The 20,401-nt window shown below is 37.8% G+C and overlaps 1 protein-coding gene across 2 annotated transcripts in view; it reads left to right on the top strand.

The window, feature by feature from the left end:
• The first annotated feature begins 1,149 nt into the window (after nucleotides 1-1,149).
• Nucleotides 1,150-20,401, top strand: part of RBBP6 (RB binding protein 6, ubiquitin ligase) — a 32,431-nt gene continuing 13,179 nt past the window's right edge. For both annotated transcript variants that reach the window (XM_039234444.1, XM_039234445.1), the window contains exons 1-8: nucleotides 1,150-2,445; nucleotides 7,418-7,517; nucleotides 9,895-9,931; nucleotides 14,407-14,451; nucleotides 16,527-16,615; nucleotides 16,729-16,825; nucleotides 17,030-17,169; nucleotides 19,989-20,161. In XM_039234444.1, the coding sequence (XP_039090375.1) occupies nucleotides 2,280-2,445; nucleotides 7,418-7,517; nucleotides 9,895-9,931; nucleotides 14,407-14,451; nucleotides 16,527-16,615; nucleotides 16,729-16,825; nucleotides 17,030-17,169; nucleotides 19,989-20,161 (847 nt within the window). In that variant the 5' untranslated portion in view covers nucleotides 1,150-2,279. The remainder of the gene's footprint in view (nucleotides 2,446-7,417; nucleotides 7,518-9,894; nucleotides 9,932-14,406; nucleotides 14,452-16,526; nucleotides 16,616-16,728; nucleotides 16,826-17,029; nucleotides 17,170-19,988; nucleotides 20,162-20,401) is intronic.

Raw genomic sequence — 20,401 nt, forward strand, 5'->3', positions numbered from 1 at the left:
ATGTATTTAGGAAGTCCCTGGCAAACTTTATCCCATCATGGCTGTGTGATCTTGTTCTCAGTGACTAACTTCTCTGACCCCAAGCCTATAAAAGTCCAGAGAGGATGAGAAAAAAGCATCGTAAATTGCAGTGGTTATTGCAGTTTACGAATGCAATTTTGTTACAGTATGAACTTTATGGATGTAATAACTTCCCCATTCCCCCATGGAAAAAATAAGCCAATCCACTGAGGGGGTCCTCGGCACAGCTCCCTTCATTTATAATTAGGAACGGGATTTCGGACCTTGCTACAGAGCAGGCATCCCCTTATTCTGCGAATTCAGAAAGTTGTTGATTGCCAGCTTCAGTTCCCTCATCTATAAATCGGAGATAATGGTAGTGCCAAGCACTGAGGGGTTTTTGTTGATGTTGTTAAAATGACATTTATTGAGCTACATGTGAGACACATTGAACCATATGCCAGGCGTGGTCCTAAACAATGGAAACATATTCATTCATTTAATCCAAAACAACCCGGTAGACCGAGTGCAATTTTTAAACTGCACTCATAACCAAGGAAACTGAGGCACGAAGGAGTTCAATCTAGAGTCCCACAGCTAGGATTCCAACCAAGACAACTGGGCCCCAGAACGGGCAGTGTTACAAAGCCCTTAGCCCCCGGTGCCTAGCACATAGAAAGAGCTCAACAAATCTAGGGGTGGTCAGTTCAAGTCAGGGGGGCGATGCTTCAGAATTTCCACTTTCAGAGGAGCTTAAGGTAGCGGGTTTGTTGGAAGGGAAGGCTAGGGGGCGCTTGCATAGCAACCATAGTTCACTGCATAGCAACCATAATGTTTACTTGAACTGGGGGGCTTGGGGGAGTTGGTGGGGACTGCGGGGAAGGGGAATTAACCCGCCACCCCAAGGCACTCCACTTTGCCGTGGAGACTACCCAGCGCGGTAGCAGCTGAAATCCGCGCGCCCCTCCCGGAGCCGCCCGGTGAGCCGGCCCTCCGCGCAGCGCCCCCTCCCTCTCGGGGCGGATGGTTTCTTCCGTTCTCCGGGCTGGTTCAGGTTCCGCGCTCCCAAGTCACAAAGCGCGGGGTCACGTGGGCGGGCCGGTGCGCTTTGTGACGCCACAGGCCCCGCCTCCCGACCCGCCTATCCGCGCACGCCAGCCCCGCCTCGCGCGCGCCGCCCGTGCAATCCCTGCTTAAGAGACCCCGGAGTGGGGCGCTCGCCCGAAGCCAGGCCGCGTCCGCCATAGTGCCTGGCTTGGAGGTGTCGCCGGCGCTGGGTGAGGGCCCGAGAGCGGCAGGAGGGCAGAACAAAAAGAGAGCCCCGAAGCCCTTGCCGTTGCCCGGCCGTTTCCGGGCCTACTATTGCGGTTCGGGGCCTAAAGGCGACGGGAGCGAAAGGCGAGAGACGCGCGGAGCACACGGCGAGAGGAAGCGTCGGGGAGCCTCGGCGGCGTCCCCAGGGTCCGCCAAAGCCACCCGGCCGCTGGCTGGGGCCCGGGGTGGTGAGGAAGTGCTTCGAGGCCTAGTTGAGGCCTAGTACCGGCTTTGTGTCTGAGGCGGCGGCGGCGGCGGCGGCGGCGGCGGGGGGAGGCGGAGCCGGGGGCGGCCTGCGGGAAGGCCTCTCCTCCGCCGACCGCGCGTTTTTGGCCTAGGCCGCGGGCCGCTCGTGGCCTCCGGGGAGCAGGCGACAGGGGTTTGTGTGTGGGGGGGCCTGGGCCTGGGGAAGCTGACGCCGGTCGTCCGGAAGCCAGGAGGAGGCGAGAGGCCGCTCGTGGACTCCGGGCCTAGGCCCTCTCCCCCAACCTTCTCCCGGGGCCTGGGTCACCCCAATCCACGGAAAGAGAGACCAACCGGGAGGTGCGGCCGCGCTATGGACCCCTGACCCCGCGGGGTCATTTGGACTCTAACGTGTGGACTGACCGCTACTGACTGCACCGCCTGCCCCCCGTCTCCTGCCGGCCCTTAGCATGAGCGAGGGGGACCCAGCCGGGTGACATTGTGCCCGTTGGCGGATTCTCGATTTCCCCTTTCCCCGTCCTCGTCCGCTTCCTCCCGTATGAAGTGCTTCTGAGTACCGGGGGCGGGAGGGGCGGTTCTGGATTATTGTTTTTACGAACCCCTGCTTGTGGTTGGGGGGGGTATTTAATCTGAAGCCTTAGGGTCCTTCGGTGTCTTTCGAGTGTTTTCTGTGTGTACATATTTTGCTCTTAAGTTTATAAATATACATATATTGAGAGTGTCCACGTCTCCTCGCTGAACCTTAGGAATCCTTTGGCACCATGTCCTGTGTGCATTATAAATTTTCCTCTAAACTCAACTATGATACCGTCACCTTTGATGGGCTCCACATCTCCCTCTGCGATTTAAAGAAGCAGATTATGGGGAGAGAGAAGTTGAAAGCTGCCGACTGCGACCTGCAGATCACCAACGCGCAGACGAAAGAAGGTAAGAGCCACATGGGCTCCAGATAATTCGCTGGTCGGAGAGAGACTGGTGGTGCTAGGCCCTGGCAGGAGCCTAACCGCCATTACGTCTCTCTGGGACTTTGGGTACAACTTTCATGGAGACCCGAGGGCTGCCGCCGTCGGCCTGGGAGTTTAACTGGTTTGTGTGATTTCTGCGTGATTGAGGTCATCGGTAAGAGGCTAATCCAAAAACGTGGCTGTCTGATTATTCTTCCCAAATGTTAATTTATAACGAGGAATCGGGTGGGAGAGGCCGAGGGGTGTTACGTCCAGGCTCTTGGGGTGCTTGCCTTGTGGCGTTTTCCAACTTGCTTTTTTCTCGGAAGGAGGGGAGGAGAGCATATGCGGGCTTCCCTTTTTGTTAACGCAGAGTGGAGCTCCTTCTCTCTAACTTTGTAACCTGACAGCGGTTTGGGGTTCGGTGGCCAGTTTTCTGTACTCCTTTTCTTCCTGTTTTTTTGTGTACTTAGTTTATTTTTGTTTTGGAATTGCCTGTGTCGTGGAGAAGGGACCCTCATTTAAATATTTTGGAGGATTTAATCCGGCCTGTCTTGAATGTTTTTGGAATTGCTTTTGGAACTTGATATGTTCTTATGTCACCACTTTTGTGTGTAAATTCCATAATTAGTAATACAGTAATTAAGTGGCTGAAATCTTAGTTCATCACGGTACTCTTTAAAAAAAAACAGTTTAGTAAAGATCAAAAGTAAAAGGCTTTTATTTTTTAAAGTTGTAATGGCTAGACTTTATATGATTATTTTGTTACTAGGATACAGAAAATAGTAGGCTGCTGTGGCATGAGTTCCCATCATCAAACAAGTCCCATCATCAAAAAAATCCCATCAAACAAGTCACTGATGGGAATCTTTAAGTTCTTTCCCCTTTTAAAAGGGGGTTTATAATTTTGAGAATTTAACATTGGATATGACAGTGTGATAAACCGTATTTTTAGATTATGGCTCTGCATTTGTTTTGGCTTCTTTTTTCGATACTGTAATGCTGATGTGTAGTTTTCAGTACGTCAGTGTTTCGAGTTTTATTGATGGGATGAGAAGAAATAAAGTGAATGGCTAATTAGGCTTAGGGTATTTTATTGATCACTAAATTTTTTTTTTTTTAATCACCAACTTTGGCTTAAGGTGTGACTTGGGTTCTTTTAGATGAAATGCAGGGGGAAGTCCCCTCATTTCTAGCCTCTACAAGTTTGGGGTTTTTGAGACTGTATTTTTAAATAATCTCTATGTGCAGTGTGGGGCTTGAACTCAGTCCTGAGATCAAGAGTCCTGCAGGCTCCACCAACTGAGCCAGCCAGGCGGCGTCCGCAGCCTATTGTTTTTAATAGAGTAAATCTCGTCCTGTAAAAGAGCTGTTTTCCATTTATATCCAGACATAAGTATAATTGTATTATGTTAAGGAATGGCACTACTGGCAGGACTCAAAAATATTTACTAAAGAAGAGCTTTATTTACTTACATGGTAACATGTAAAAGAATATTCTCCACTCCCTCCCCCCTTTAAAGTGTCCTATCTAAGGCATATTTCACATGAAGCTTTGGTAATTGTAATTATGTGTAGAATCCTCCACTTTAAGGAAAGGGAAAAATTGCTGATCATCACGAACCGTTGAGAAACATCTTTTTAAAGTAATATTCAAGAAAATACCTTAAAAGAAATACTCTTTCTTTAAGGCCACCAAAAGTGTCCCTTAAGTATTGCCATCACACGTCATAGAACAGATGGATTTATGAGAATTTCAGGACAGGTTGATATGTTAATAATACTCATAAATAAAAGAGGAAAGAATATAAATGAAAGTAAAGAAGACAAAGACAGTTTTAATCATATACTAGCCAAGTTTTGTTTTTTACTGGAGTATTAAATGATTTCATCATTTGGAACTTGACTTGTCCATCTTCTCCATCTAATCATTGAATACAACTTTGTTAGATTGGAGTAAGTAATAGTTGATGGAATTCTTGTCCAAAAATCTAAGGGTTTTGTGGCATTGTGTTATTTTTTTTTCTAAGCCAGGAAATTATATGATGTATAATTTTTACAAACCCTAAAAACCAGCGAAGTGTTCTACCCCGCAGCTTATTTTTATTGTATATGTTTGTGTGAACTGTCCTTATTGGAGAAAGCTTTGATGTTAGATAAGTTAAGAGAGGGAGCTTCTGGGGAGAGCATGTACATTTTGTTCAATCCTCAGATTAGGAGAGGAAAAGATATCATTGATAGTAGTACAGAGGATAATCAATGAGTTTTAGGGGAAATAACGTCCAGTGTCACAGGCACTTGTGTAAGAATGGGTTGGGTTTTAGCACCATCCAGTGAATTAGAGAGTACAAAATTAATGTTTATAGCCTCATAGTTAGGAGATTGCCCAGGAGAGGATGCTAAACTGGATCACTTTAATTTATTTGAGTTCATGTTTAAATTACCCAATATATCACATTTCTATAAAACATTCCATAGAGTTTTTGGAAGTCTGGCCATATTTAGGACCCTTATATCTGATGAGACCAAAATGCTTGGATCAGAACTTCATGATTTAGATTTAAGAGTCTTGGTTCCTTTATTTCTAGACATAAATATTTCAAAACAAATGCTAAATGAGCCTTCCTAAATTTTTTTAAAGCTTTCACATTGTTTTTCTGTGTTTCAGTTTCTCCTGCCCCTCCAAAACAGAACAAAACAAACCTTCATTCTGAATCGAGTGAAAGATTTGAAAGCTGAGAATGAAATATTTTTAAAAGACTCTTATTATCTTTATCCATTTCTCAGATTCATCTTGTTTTTCATTCCAAAATCCAGGTCTTCATGTTTTTGGATCAAAAATTACCCTGATAACCTGGAAAAGGTTTTTTGAACTTAACAGGCTACTTAGTAAGGTATTTTAAGGGTAGGAAGTCACCAGTGTAATTCAGGTACTTAAAAAGTCAAATCAGAGCTTCTGGTATGTAGGGGCACCTGACTTTTAGTCTGACACAGTATCATGCTGATCAGATTAATAAATTGCGGAAAACTACAGTGAATGCTTTTGTTATGTATTCAGAAACATTTTTGTCAAGTTGTTTGACCCTGAGTTTTGTTTCTAGAATTTACTTTTTGAACATCCCCCGTCTTCCCATTTTTCTTACCCACAGCTTGCTTGACATTTGGGAATATCATGAACTATCAAAGCGATGATGATAGTCTTTTAATAGTATGCCTGAATCTAGGAATGTGCATCGCATACGGTTTACTACTTGAAATATACTGAAAACAACCCTTTCTTGAACAATTTAGTTTGTAACAGGAAATAATGGTGTTATGATTAAAATTAATTATATCTGTGTGTGTACATACACACACACATATATAAATAAGCTTAAAATGGTTATATGTGTGATAAATTGAAATAACTGGAAGAACAGAGGTAGTCATCCACTGCAAGTAAACTCTGTAATCTTAAGAGAGAGCCTTAATGCCTTATTGTGTGATTCGGGAGATAGGTACATTCTTGCATCTGTCTCCCTGTAGTGGGTTATTTTTCTTTTTGGTAATTTTACAGATTCCTTCTGCAAGAAATCTTTTTACCCGGGGCACCTGGGTGGCTTAGTCGGTTAAGCGTCTGACTTTCGCTTAGGTCATGATCTTGTGGTTCGTGGGTTCGAGCCCCACGTCGGGTTCTGTGCTGACTGCCAGCTCAGAGCCTGGAGCCTGTTTCAGAATCTGACTCCCTCTCTCTCTGACCCTCCCCTGCTCATGCTCTCTCTCTCTCTCTCCTAGAAATAAAAAAAAAAAAAGAAATCTTTTTACCCATAATTAATTGGTCCAGTTTCTCTTCTAATTTCGTTCTTCTATAAGTATTGCAAGTAAAAGACAATTAAAAGAATAGAAAATAGGATCCATTCATCCTCCCTGTTCTCATAAAGTGACATCACTGTTCTTCCAGTTGCTTAAGCCAGGAACCCAGTTACTTATGCCTGATTGTTCTTTTACCTTTCATCTCCCTCCCCCCACCCCACCATTAAATCCATTGATTGCCTTATCAGTTCTACCTCAGAATATTTTGGTTCTCTCCATTTCTTCACCTGTCACTACCCAGCACAGACCGTCATCTCTTACCGGGACTTCGCAGCAGCCTCCTCATTAGTCCCTCTGCTTCTGCTCTTGTTCCCTTATGGGTTCATTTTCCACATAGATACCAGAGTTGTCTTGTTTGTTTGTTTGTTATTCATGTAAATCAAATTGTCATCGTTTTTGTTTAAAATCCTTCAGTGACTTCTTGTTGTACTTAGAAACAAAATATAAATGAATATGTGACCTGTAGTTCAGGTCATTCTTTTCCTTTCATTATCTGGCCTTTTAATGATTTTTTTCCCACCTGCTTTTCTTTCTGTCTTTAAACACTCTGTCCAGCTCTTTTGCACATCTTTCTGGCTTTTCATTCTTTGAGTCTCAAGCCTCAGTTCCTACAGATACCTTGAATCAACATTTTATCCAAAGTTGCATCCCACTACTAATTCTTTTTATAAAACCCTTTTTTCTTTATTCAAAACATGTCATAATTTCTTTCGTCTGTGCTTTTTAGTAATACTCATGTTGAGGGGCAAGGAGAGACAGAATGTCTTCATTTAAATTACAGCTTTTTCTCATAGTTCACATGTTCAGCATTATTGGCTAACTTGGGGAGTGACTTAGTCTTACTGTGATTTGGGGTTCCACAGAGGTAGAGGCACCAGAGCCAAAGAACCTGCTGGCAGTATTTGGTGTTCTTTGAAGACAACCTCCTTATGGCTGTGGATATTTGTTCTGACAATATCCGTAATCTAGAGGCAAGGAAAACGCTCTCTTAAATTTAAATTCATTTTCCACAAAACTTATCTTTGGTTTAAGTTTTCTAATTCTTGAGGACTGACTTAACCCAAATCATCAAAGAGAAATTCAACTCTTTATCTTTTTTACAGAATATACTGATGATAATGCTCTAATTCCTAAGAATTCATCTGTAATTGTTAGAAGAATTCCTATTGGAGGTGTTAAGTCTACAAGCAAGACATATGTTATGTGAGTGTTTATCAAATCTCCTGTATTTAAGTCCTCAAAGTACTTTTTTATTTTGCGAGGAGAACAAGTATTTTAGAACTGAACTCATTACATTACCCTATTAAGTTTGTCTTCTTAATCCTTAAAATGGTGAGGATGGGTGTGTTATTTCCTACTTCTTCCCCCCAGTTAACTTAACCTACAGTTAGTAGTAAGAGCTATCCGGAGGAATTTTTTGCTTTATAATATTTACAGAAACAAAATGATGCTCAAATCAGTGAAGAAGTATTTGCATAGTACCCTTTTGTTTTTATTTGTACACTTTTGTTTCTTACTGTTCTTTCACTACACAAATATATATACACAAAAATACACAGATGTTCTTTCACTACACAAGTGTGTTGAGAGATTTGCCGTGAGTATTTTGACCGCATCAACAATATTCAGTAATGCTAACATTTGCTTCTCAATAAGGGGCTTTTGTTGGGAGGCTATAAAGGTGGTAGGATTTATTAGCACAGACTGGAATCAGGCTTATTAGGTTTGATTCCATTTGCTGCTTCCCACCAGTTGTGTGACTTTTTGGGTAAGTTCCCTAAAGCCTCAAAGTGTATTCCTCAAAATAGTATTAGGGATATGAGTACCTCACTCCAGAGGAAAGCTGTAAGAATTGAACAGTGCCTCCCCCATGATAGATGTCCATTATTGGAGTAAGAACACTGCAGTATCTTAGCACTAGTCTAGAGTGTCAGAAATTCAGGAAAGGAGCAGGATTAAAACTTAGTCCCTTCCTGCTTGTAATTTTAATGGTGATAGAATTATAATAATGTGAAAAGGGGTAGTGATTTGAAATTCTGGCAAATTCTGCTTTCGGCCAATGAAAAATTCTGGAATTTCCCAGTCCTAGGAAATGGAATGTGTTCTTGGAATTGAGGTAAAATAGTTACTTTTTGGAGCTTTACCTTGTAGGGACAAATACTCACGCTAAGATTATCATTAGTTTGCTATCAAGTTGTACTCCCTATCCTAGCATTTGGAGATCCTTTTGTGTAATACTTTCCGTGTAGTAACAGTTTTAAAACCTGAATAGCTTCTTTTTTTCTATAAATACCAAGTGAACTATGTGCTTTTAACTGTGTAATTTTAAAAAATTATAAGTAAATAATTCCTAGAATTTGGTGTGAAATTACATTTTAATTTACTAAGTGCTTTTTAAAAACAGTAAACGTGTAGGTTTCAGTTGATTTTTTTTTTTTTTTTGGATACTAGGAAACAATTATTTGAAGTACATGGGAAAATAAGTTGCCTCTTACAGAATTGCCTGTTAATTCACTGTGTGTGAGATTGCCTTTGTAATATACTTGCCTTATAAAATGGCTCTAAGTTTGTTGAGCAAATACTAGAAAATGAAAGCTTTTTTTTAGTCTCAGGATTTCCAAATCACATGCAGACTTAGAAACTCCTTTCAGATGCTCCCTAACATCTGTAGTCAGGACAGCATCAACTTCAACTAAGCATTTAAGCACTGTTATTTAGGAACTCAATCCCCATCCCCTTTCTTGTGTGGACTTTTAAAAGGATTTCTTCTTGGGGTTTATTTCTATGTATTCGAAAAAAATCAATCTGTTCATTTCTTCATAACCATGAAACTCATTCTTTGAACAAAATATTATCAGAGTATACTGTGTTTTTCTGAAAGTTAGAGTTCTTGTTTAACTTTGGTCATTGTTTTGAGACTTTTTTAAAAATTAAAGTAACTATAAGCCTGTCTTTCTGGATTTGAAACTTAGTTTTTGGAGCACAGCAGTTTCTCGGATCCAAATTATATAAATGTTAACAGTGGTCTTCTTTCAAGAAAATCTGATCTGTGAAAGCTTATATTTGTTACCTATTAAAAAAGTGGGGAATGATGTAATTTGGTTGTTCAGCTTATTAAGAAATAACTAAGTTTCTTAACAAGACCTTCATGCTATCTTTGAGAAAACATTTATTGTTTCCCATATATTCTAGAATTCCTTGGTATGGGCTTTTTAAAAATTTTTTGCCACAGATATGTCTTAAACTGTTTAAAGGTGGTAAAGATGAATCTAAGTAATGTATTTATTACTTTGGATACACCTATTCAAGAATTCCTTGGTACGGAGTTGTTTTTTTGTTCTGTTTTTTTGTTTTTGGGGGGGGGGTTTAGCCACAGGTATGTCTTAAACTCTTTAAAGACAGTAAAGATTAATCAAAGTAGTGTACTTATTACTTTGGAAATTGGCTGTTTTTAAATGTTTCTACAAAGAAAAGTTGTGTTTATAAAGATGTAATTAGACGTGTGTAAGATGTTGTAGCACAGAAATTCATAAGTAACGACTCATAATTAATATTATTTTTGTTTTTGTTTATTTTGTAGAAGTCGAACTGAACCAGTGATGGGAACTTCAAAAGCAGTATGTAAAAACACAATCTCACACTTTTTCTACACATTGCTTTTACCTTTATAATGTAGCAGTGAAGTGAATCATTTAGAACTTAATATCAACTGATCATAGTACATATTGTAAATAAAATGTATTTTGATGACAGCTCAGTTGAATATGGATATATGTGGCATAATTTGCACACTTACTTTGTAGAAATGGGTAATTTGTGCCCCCCAAAACGCTGTTTCATATTAAATATGATAGCATTCTCCCTGTATGACACTGTGTTGTACAGTTAATGTATGATTCTTTTTAGACCATGTAGGTTTTACACTAATGAACATGATAACATGTTCTACATCTGTCTGTCTATAGTTAGTATTTTGTATGTATGTACAGGCTGTTGTGTGCTTTTTGTTTCTTGCAATAAAAAAAATGTTTGGAGTGTATATTTTGCCATTTTCACGTTGTATCACTTAGTTTTTGTTAGTTTTTTTCCCTGCCTAATTGATGGCTTTAGAAAAATGCATTAGCAACATGCAAAGCTAATATGAAAGTTTGATGCTTTCTCCAAGTTCAGACACACATAGAAAAGAGCTTTCCAAAGATTTCTGATGCAGCTTTATTATTTAGTTTTGCTTTATTTGGCAATTTCAAGCATTTATTCTTAGTTCATATCTGTACTATAAAAGTGAGACCAGAAATTGGGGCCCCTGAGTATATAAATGTCTCCGTGATGATTTATACAATTCAGTACATTGTTCTAAAATTTTAATACAAGGTCTTCCAGTTTTAGGCTGCTTAGTTCTCCAAAATAAAATATTTCCCTCTTATAAGATATTAAAATGCTGCATTAATTATAAGCGAATTGAAAGCTATAGCTTATCAAAGGTAACTCCCCTTAAGTGGAATAGTATCTTAATTTTTATTATCATAGCTAAAGTATGACACCATGTTGACTTGAAGCTCTTAAGTAAATGGTAGTGGTATTCCGGGGTGAAACATTTGTTTGAGAACGTAGGTCTGTAGTAACTGAGTTCTGTAAACTTGATGGTTCTCTAAACATTTTACTGCTCAGGCTTGATTTGTACACAATACAAGATGTCTGAAATCTTCATTTAGAATTCAAGGGTATTGCTTGCTGTTTCACTTTATCCTTTTTAAATACTACTGATCTTTAATTGTGTATCAGGCATTTCACTAACCTTGGATCATTGCATCTTAAACATGATTAATATAGAATATCTGAACTTTGGACTTGTTTGCTGAAGTATGGCCTTTAGTTCTCATGGAACTAAATATAGTGATTCAAAGATCAAAACTTAGTGATTTGGGTTTTTTCCCACCCTCTTGGGTATATGGGGTTTTGTTTTTGTTTTTGGGGGGTTTTTTTGCTTTGTTTTTTGGGTTTGTTTTTGGTTTTTTGGTGGTTTTGGTTTTTTCTTTTGTTTTTTTTTTCTTTTTGTTTTTTTTTTTTTTTTTTTTTTTTTTTTGGTTTTTTTTTTTTTTTTTTTTGGTTTTTAAAGCATAATGCTGTAAAAAAAAAAAAAAAGAAAGAAAACTGTCCAAGTTTCTGTTTTGCTGGTGATTGGTTTAAAACTGATTTTATGTATCCAAATGCTAGCACAAATCAGAGTGACTATCCTGGTGACTGTAGTGGTTAATGTAACACGTTTTGTATAAAGTACTTTTATATAGTATTTAAACTAATTCAGATGAAGTTTTATTTCTTGAAAACAATTATTTCCTTTTTGTTTATTAGCATGTGTATAAACACAAATCACATGTTCATAAATAAAGTTAACATTCTTTTAGCCTTGTGTGTTCCCTGGCATGTCTGTATTACACTTATAAGAAGCAGTTTATTTTATGCTTATTTAGGTTTCTCTTTTCTTTTCTTTTCTTTTTTTTTTGTTTAATACTTTAAAAGTGGCTTTAATTTTTAGGTAGAATTGTCTAAAATGGAGACATTAGATAACTTAATATCCCCAACATTTATTTGCTTGGGGTACATATGCTGGCATGTAGGATGAGAGAATATATTCATTAAGCATAATTAATGCCGTCTTAGGAATCACATATTCTTGTACACATTCACAAAAGCCAAGTAAGATAGAGCCACTAAACCAGATTTCCGATTAATAAAAGTAAATGTGTGTACATTTTTGTTAACTTAGGCCAACTATAATCAAGGATGGCTATTTCTGTCTGTATTCCTTAGCTTGTTTTATGTAGCCATCCTTCATGTTGGTATTCCAAAGCTATATGTTCTTCCTGTTTACTAAATATCAGAATTGCATTTTGTAGGATCCTTTAATTTCAAGCAAGTATAAGTGGCATAAAATATTTCAGATTCTTTCTCAGAAGCAAGACCACAAATTAGATGTGTGGAAGTGGGTTAATTTTAATGATGTCCACAGTATGCATTGATCAGTTTTTTTGAAGATGAATTTTTTTTTAATGTGCATTTTTAAAATCTGAGAGTTAATACATTTATTGCTGCTTAGTACATATAAATTCCTAGTTATTTTAAAACCCTTGTTAGCAATTTTCACTGATTTCTAGTACCTTGCTTTTTGTAGAAAACTATTGGACGCCTTTCACAATTTGTGGTAAATTTGACTTTCTCATGGACTTTAAGGTATTTAAGGTGCTAGAATAATTGGTGGGGAAAACAGTGATACAGATGTTGACTATCTGAAACCACTTTATTCAATACTAATACTAAGTCGAAAGAAAACTAAAAGAAGGCCTGGCATAAGAACAAAAAAACATATATCATAGTGGGAAGAACAAAAAATGTTAGTATTTTAGTTCTAACTTTAAGAAAGTTAATATAACTGCTTTCTTTAAAGGAAATGATCAGTGTTCATATTCTAAATAGTAATGGGCTATTTTGAAGGGTTATTGTTTTCATTGATTAGAAACAGTATAGTTGATGCTTGACAGCAGTTTGTTCTTGTTACTTAAAGTCAAAAAAATTCCTAGCTAATGCAAAAGTAACCCTTTTCAAAATAGATTAAGATGATCAGAATCTATTCTGGATAAAAAGGGGTATTTATGGATTTTTTTAAGCTTCCTTTGAGATTAGTTCTGTAACAAAAGAACACTTAAAAGCTAGATGAGAATGAGAGCACATTGGTGAATTATATGATTGCATATTAGGAATGTGGAGTTAGTGCATTATGAATTCTGCAGCCCCTCAGTGGGGAGCTAAGAACCTTTTGTTGAAGTAAGCATCCCAGTAATACTATCCATTAAACTAACTTTTAAAACTCTAAGATATTTATAAGATACATTTTAAATTTAGCCAACATGATTTTTATTGATTGAACTCCTACTGTGGTAGGTATTGTGCTAAGAACTTCATATTGAAACTGGTAACATTTCTATTTGGGGCTGTAAGTCATGCTGCTTTTATTTTAATACTCTTACTTCTCTGGAATATTTGAAGAATACCTGATGAAGACTCCCTTGGGTTGTTGTTTTTCTTTGATCCAGACATTTCGTTACATCCTCTCCATTTTAAACAAGAGCTCTGACCGATAATGCATCAGAAGTTTATAATGTGTTGAATAAGCAACCCAGTTACTGTATAGGAAGCAAATAATGTTTTCATTTTTGGTACACTTAACAGGGAAATCATATCTTTAGAGTTAGATGGTAACGGTATTGTGTGTGTATATATAGGCACACACTTTTTAAAAACTGATACTAACATCATTTCAGGGGATCAAATAATGAAACATCTTAAAACGCAACATTTGAAAATACATTTTTAAAATCTTATTCCTCAATATATAATACTTGCTCCATTTGATTAAGTCTCCACACATTAAAGTTCATCCTCCTCCAGTAGTCCTGTTTGTCTTTGCCCCACGCTACCTCTGGTTTTCCTTTTTTTGGCTTAACATCTTTGCCCTGATAAAATTGTGGCTTCTTTGGCAAGAAGCCATTCTTATGCTTTGTATGGGAGAATAAACAAACTTACTCAGACTGAACAGTACATACTTTTAAAAAATAGAAAAAAGTAGCAATTATGTGGAAGCCGTTTTATTAAAACAATTATATGAGCCTTTAAAGAGCTGCTTGTTTTTACATGTTATATAATGGCATTCCAGGAAAGTTAGAATGATTCTTATTCTCTATAGTGTATATTGCCTTGAGCATTATCAGATTTAGAGACTGTTTATAGACATGGGATATTCAGTCACTGCTCTGAACATATTTTCTGTGATATATTTCTCTTTTACCCTGTTTTTAATTTTTAATTGTAGTTGAGTCTTCCTCAACTTAAGCCTTTATTATATGTGTGAAATATGTGGAGAAGGGTAAGGTGGGGTGAGCTGCAATTTCAGCTTTAAAATAGGGAATAACATTCTTTAGAAAACTTCTAAGAAAATGCCCAATATTTGAACATTAATTGGCAGTAGGGACTAAATGATCACTTTCAGATGTTTTCAGTGTGGAACTTGAATGTGTGTTTAATTTTTTGTGAACAGATTGATGACTCTTCTGCATCTATTTCTCTGGCCCAGCTTACAAAGGTATATATATATATATATATATATTCTTGCAAATATAAATCTTTTTCTAACATGTATTTTATAGATGTGGAACAATTGTTTGAAGAGAGTTTGGGGGAGGATATGTTTTGCACAACATTGTACACATTATTACTATCCTGTAAAGAGTAGTTGCTGCTTTGAGAAGATAGGGGGAGTATTTTGTCAGCCTCACCATAATGTTGGAGTATTGGTCATCTTCAAGACAGAAGAAACACATGAAGCTACACTTAACTTGGTGTTTGGTTTTTTTGTTTTTCCCCCCCAATACATTTTGTTTAATTATACATTGGAAACTAACAAAGTTCTGAAGGAATTCCCTGGTTTTGGCTGTAAATTATGTGGACTTTCTTTAAGCAGCCAAAATAGAAGCTTTCCTTTACATGGACAATTGCACGGTTATTTCGTGAATATTTGAATTGATCTCATGAAGGTCAACATTTTAAATGTGTTACAATTGTTTCTTTATGCTCTAGACTTGTAGTCTGTCTGCATTAGAAAAAGTTTTAAACAACCTAATTTGTTTGAACACAGACTACAGTGAATTGTGTAAATGTATAAAGCTGTTTGCAGGAATATACCAATGTGTATGTTTGGCAGAGGGGCAGATTGTTACCTCCTGAAATAATTGTACATGCCGTGTTTTGCGATAAAATTGCTTGCATTTTCTACTCAACATTGTGTACCTTTTGTTTGGGAAAGCACTAGTGACGGATTACTTTTTAAAACAATAGATGTAGCTTGCAAATCATGCCTTTAAAAAAAAAATTACAGAATAGGCAGACTTTTGAGGACTAAGAAGGAAGTCTTCCAGTTTTCCAAAAATCCTTTTTTCCCTACTATCAGAAAGTAAAACCAGACTTAGCAACCAAGATTCATGAGTTAGGTAGATTTTCCATTAGTCCTGTCCCTATCTTATCCTTGGCTTTGTTATAGGTTGTGTCCTTTTCCCCTAGAATGTATCCCAAAAAAATGTCCTAGTAACAGATACAGCTTTTTAAGTTTTTGTTCTGGGGAAACTAAACATTAAAACTGATGAATCTAAAACACGAAGTGGGCTGAAACCATCCTCTCTTAACAATTTTCTAATGCAAAGTGGTCTAGCATAGAGTTTACATCTTAAGCAGTTTATAGTTCATGGTTTTAATTCTTATGTGCTGTAAGGACCCTATTTGAGTTTTGGTCTGTTCCTACCATTGTTTCTTTGTGGGAAGCAGTTGGGGAATTTTGGAGGTTTGGGGGATTTTTTTTAACTACTTGTAAATTAATGTTTGGGTTCAAACAAATTAGTTGTTCAACATCTGTAATCCAGTTTTCTGTAAATGTTGCTGTTGTTCTAAGCTCTGTTAATGTTAAGCATTCTTTGTATATAAAATTACAATAAAATGTTAAAACTGGTTGCTTGTTTTGTGGATGAATGTAAAGATAAAACCCAATGAATGGCTGATGTGAGTGCTAGATGCTTGAAGATTCAAGTTGTCAGGACTCACTCCCTTAGACCCTGCTTATATCTAGACTATTCTATATACTATCATAAAGATTAACTTCCTAAAACTTTGGAGAGTCGGATTTAAAATGATGAGTGCTCAGTTGCATGTGCTTTGCACTTGCTTTGAAATTGAAAAGAGCCTTCTGACTTAATGTCATCTGCAAAATGTTCAATTGTTTTACCCACAACCCTCCCTCCAAGTTGTAAGTATAAAGTCTTTATGTAATGACACTTGAATTATTTTTAAGGCTTAAAATGTCAAGTGTTTCCTTAATCTGTTTTTAACTCTTAGAGGAATCCTATGCAAATCTTAATGTAAGGTACAAACAGGGTCTAAGGTTTGAGTGCCCACAGCAAGACCTTCTTCAGCCCTGCAGACACCCAAACATCATGTAATGACCTAAGGAACTCCTGGTGCCTCTTCTAGGTTATATGTGTAAATAGCTTTCAGTTTTAGGTTTTATGGAAGATTAGATACTGCTCTTTACAGGATGAGTGGTGTTGTCTTTGGCTGTGTGGTCTTAAATGTGTTTCTAATGTGTGTGTCAAATAATTACCTGTTAAACAGACTGCCAATCTGGCTGAAGCCAATGCTTCTGAAGAAGATAAAATTAAAGCAATGATGTCGCAATCTGGCCATGAATACGACCCAATCAAGTAAGTCCATAAATGCTTCATACTAATAGGTACATTGGGGTGGATTTTCTGCCCCAATCACAAGCATTATTCTCTCACGGTTTTGTTTACATGTAATTCTCTTTCCCTTTCAGTTACATGAAGAAACCTCTAGGCCCACCACCTCCATCTTATACCTGTTTTCGTTGTGGTAAACCTGGCCATTACATTAAGAATTGCCCAACAAACGGAGTAAGTCCATTTTTCTTACAATGATTTCTTAGCTATCGTATTTTTCTTTGGAAATACTGCCTTCTCTATTACAGGTTTAAATGAAGTCATATATGTAGAGCATTATAAATAATATAAGCAGTTAATAAGCATTGCGTGTTAGCTAATATCAAACAAAGGTAACTGCTTTCTTTCTTCGTCCTTTCTCCTTTCCCCTCCAAATAGGATAAAAACTTTGAATCTGGTCCTAGGATTAAAAAGAGCACTGGTATTCCCAGAAGTTTTATGATGGAAGTAAAAGATCCCAATATGAAAGGTGCAATGCTTACCAACACTGGAAAATATGCAATACCGACTATAGATGCGTAAGTATTCTAGTTAGGTATGACCTGTGAGGCCACAGCCTGTCTGGCTGCTAGTGTTTTATGTAGGCTTGGGCTCGCGACTTGGCTACTTGGATTTTTTTGGGAACATGATATAGCAAGACTGTTGGTCTCCATGTGTTGCATTTCTGTGTGAAGAACGAGAGGCTGCAGTCTGCTCCATTAAATGCAAATTTAAACTGGATTTGGGGGTTTTTATTATCACCGAGTGCCACTTCCCTTGTGGGCTTCTAATTTTTTCTTTTTCTGTCATACCCTGCTTTCTTCCTCATTCACATACATAACTCCCACATGATCCTATATGCTATCTACATTTGTTAAGTGAAAAAGACCAATGTCTTAATCCTTCTGAGAAACAGAAGGCTTAAGCATAAAAGTTCTATAAGGTGTCAGGGCAAATTCAAGTGCCAAGAATAAATGAAGAGCTGAGTCCTCTTGAACAAGTTTGGATGTACCATGTGAGTCTTAAAATTCCAAAAAAAAATATGTTTATTTTATAACCCCATTAGTTCAGATGAGCTATAGTGCTATACCCTACAGCTTAATGTTTATTTTGAACGTGTTTTCAGATCTTATTTTAGGAGCTAATTTTTAATGAAGTGGATAGACCTGAAAACCTAGTAGTATAGTTCAACTAGACAGCTTCTCATTTTATCTGCTCTTATTAACCCATCTAATTACCTTTGTGGTTACCCTCGCCAGTCATGGATTCACATGACATGGAGCACAGTATTAACTGTCCCTTTGGACTGTATTCTCTAACAAGTCCTCTGGTGGGGTTATGAAGTAAGGGCCTCCTCAGGACATACCTTGAGAAACAGCCATTTACAGAATAAGAATGTCCTTGTTCTTAGTTTCACGAAGAGAATATGTAAAAGAACACAGTTGTCCTCAGCCTCATGCTGTAGTGTTGAAATGCAGGGTAGTGGGCAAGTGAGGGTGATGAAAACGGCTATGCTATGGAATGATGTTGCAGAGATTTCGTGGTTTTGAGTATGTGCTTTAGTAAATAGATTGTTTTCATTCACAGATAAGGATTAGTGTTTTCCTGCCCTCCCAACCCTGCTCACTTTCTCCGTTTCACCCCCATCTGTTTTTGATCAGTCACCATCCTGTGTCTCGTGGTTCATTTTAGAGCCGTCTGTTAACGCTGTTTCTGATTCAGACATTTCATACGTGCTTCCAGACAACTTAGGTTGCAATGGATGATTTTTATGAACACAATTTAAGAGCAGACCGCTTCATCTTAATATAATAGAAGTTTGTGTCAGAAAAATTAACATCACTCTTGTGAACCGTAACTAATAATTAACTTCATTGTTTTTGAATGCTGAAGTATAAAAAAAAAGACCTTTTGTGCCAGACACACAGCAAATACTGGGGAAATGGGAGCCCAAATATTTTAAAATGAAACTTTCACCCTCTCCACTAACACCACTGATAAGCAACTTAGACTCTTCTTCTGTTTCTTTTTCTATCCTCTGTTCTCCTTTTTTTTTTTTTTTTTTTTCTTTCTTTTCTCTCTTGGGCAGTGGGAGACTCCTCTTTCACAAATTGGGAACAATGGGGCATAAGCAAATTGATACTTATTTCTGGAGTCGTGGTGATGTCTATGGAGCAGCTGCAACACAAATAACACACCTAAGGTACCCTCCTCTGTCCAGCTGAGATGCTTTCATTTGCAGCATTGAGATCGACACACTCTGTTCCTGAACGAGCTAGAATTTACTTAGGAATTCCTGTGTTTTACAAATCTGCCTGATTACAGAGAAGATGTGGGTGTTGGAAGCAGTGGTGACAAGTCTGAGAATAGTGTATTTTGGTTTTTACTTCCCTAAATTAAAGGGTTGTTTTTTTTTTTTAATGTTTATTTTTGAGAGCGCGAGAAGGGGAAGGGCAAAGAGAGAGGGAGACAGAATCCAAAGCAGGCTCCAGGTTCTGAACTGTCAGCACAGAGCCTGATGCAGGGCTCAAACTTAGAAACTGTGAGATCATGACTTGAGCCAAAGTTGGACGCTCACAACTGAGCCATGCAGGCGTCCCTGGTTTTTTATTTTCAATATGTTTAATATACAGCATTTCTGCAAAATGCTTTCCTGCCAGAAAATGGACCCCAAGTGACTGAAGTGTTAACTTTATATATTTGTAACACATACTCTAATCATTGAAGTCGTTAATATTTCTTAGTTGTCTATAAATAGATTAATCGTGCTTTAAAAATACTAATTAGAAGTAGACCCCTGGTTTTGAAGTCAGTTCTAGCTACTGGTGTGACTGGTGGTATGATATTTCCCTTGAATTGTCCCCCTCGATAGTATAATGTCAGCACCAGTTTCCATTTACAGCATGATGTCTAAAACCTTCACAGGTTCTGGGGACTGTTGGTCTATCCCCCCGCCCTGCCCTGGCATCATGATAGGATAGAGAAAATTGTGGTTAGGGTGTTCTCATGTCCAAGTTCAAATCCTGTCTCTGCCACTTAAACTTGTGGCGCTGAATGTGTCCCTTTATTCTCTGGCCCTCAGTTCTAGAGTTGTGGGTTCTGAAGATCCTTTTGGCCACTTTCATAGCATTTGCTTTTTTTTGTTATACTTGTTTAGGATTTTGTTTTTTGTCTTTTTGTTGTTTAGGGGAAGGATGTTCATAACTACTCCCTTATTTTGGAAGGTGGTATGCTTGTGTAAACGAATTTGGCATCCTACTGAATTATAAGTTCCCATTATGGTATAGTAGAACATGTACTATCATGGTAATACTTTGCTTTCTTAACAATGTTAAAACAGTAAAACCTTCTTTTACAGAGAAGCATATGCAATTGGGAAGAAAGAAAAACCACCTTTCTTACCAGAGGAACCATCTTCTTCTTCAGAAGAAGATGATCCTATCCCAGATGAATTATTATGTCTCATCTGCAAAGATATTATGACTGATGCTGTTGTTATTCCCTGCTGTGGAAACAGTTATTGCGATGAATGTAAGAAATGTTGAAACTTCAAAGATACACACTTTAGAATATGTGTATTTATTTGGAAAGGCTCTTGAGGAACACTGTATGTTTTAATCAGTATGAAATGTTGATAATTGATCAGTTCATCAGTGCACATTTAATAGCAAGAACTGTTTTTGTCGCTACATTTTTTCCTTTAAACAATAGCCTCTTTGTCCTTTTAAATATTAGAATTGACCATTTCTTGTACCCTCATTAGAGTGACTC

Source organism: Hyaena hyaena, unplaced genomic scaffold, assembly GCF_003009895.1.
Source record: "Hyaena hyaena isolate Hyena2069 unplaced genomic scaffold, ASM300989v1 scaffold_88, whole genome shotgun sequence".
NCBI lineage: Eukaryota > Metazoa > Chordata > Mammalia > Carnivora > Hyaenidae > Hyaena > Hyaena hyaena.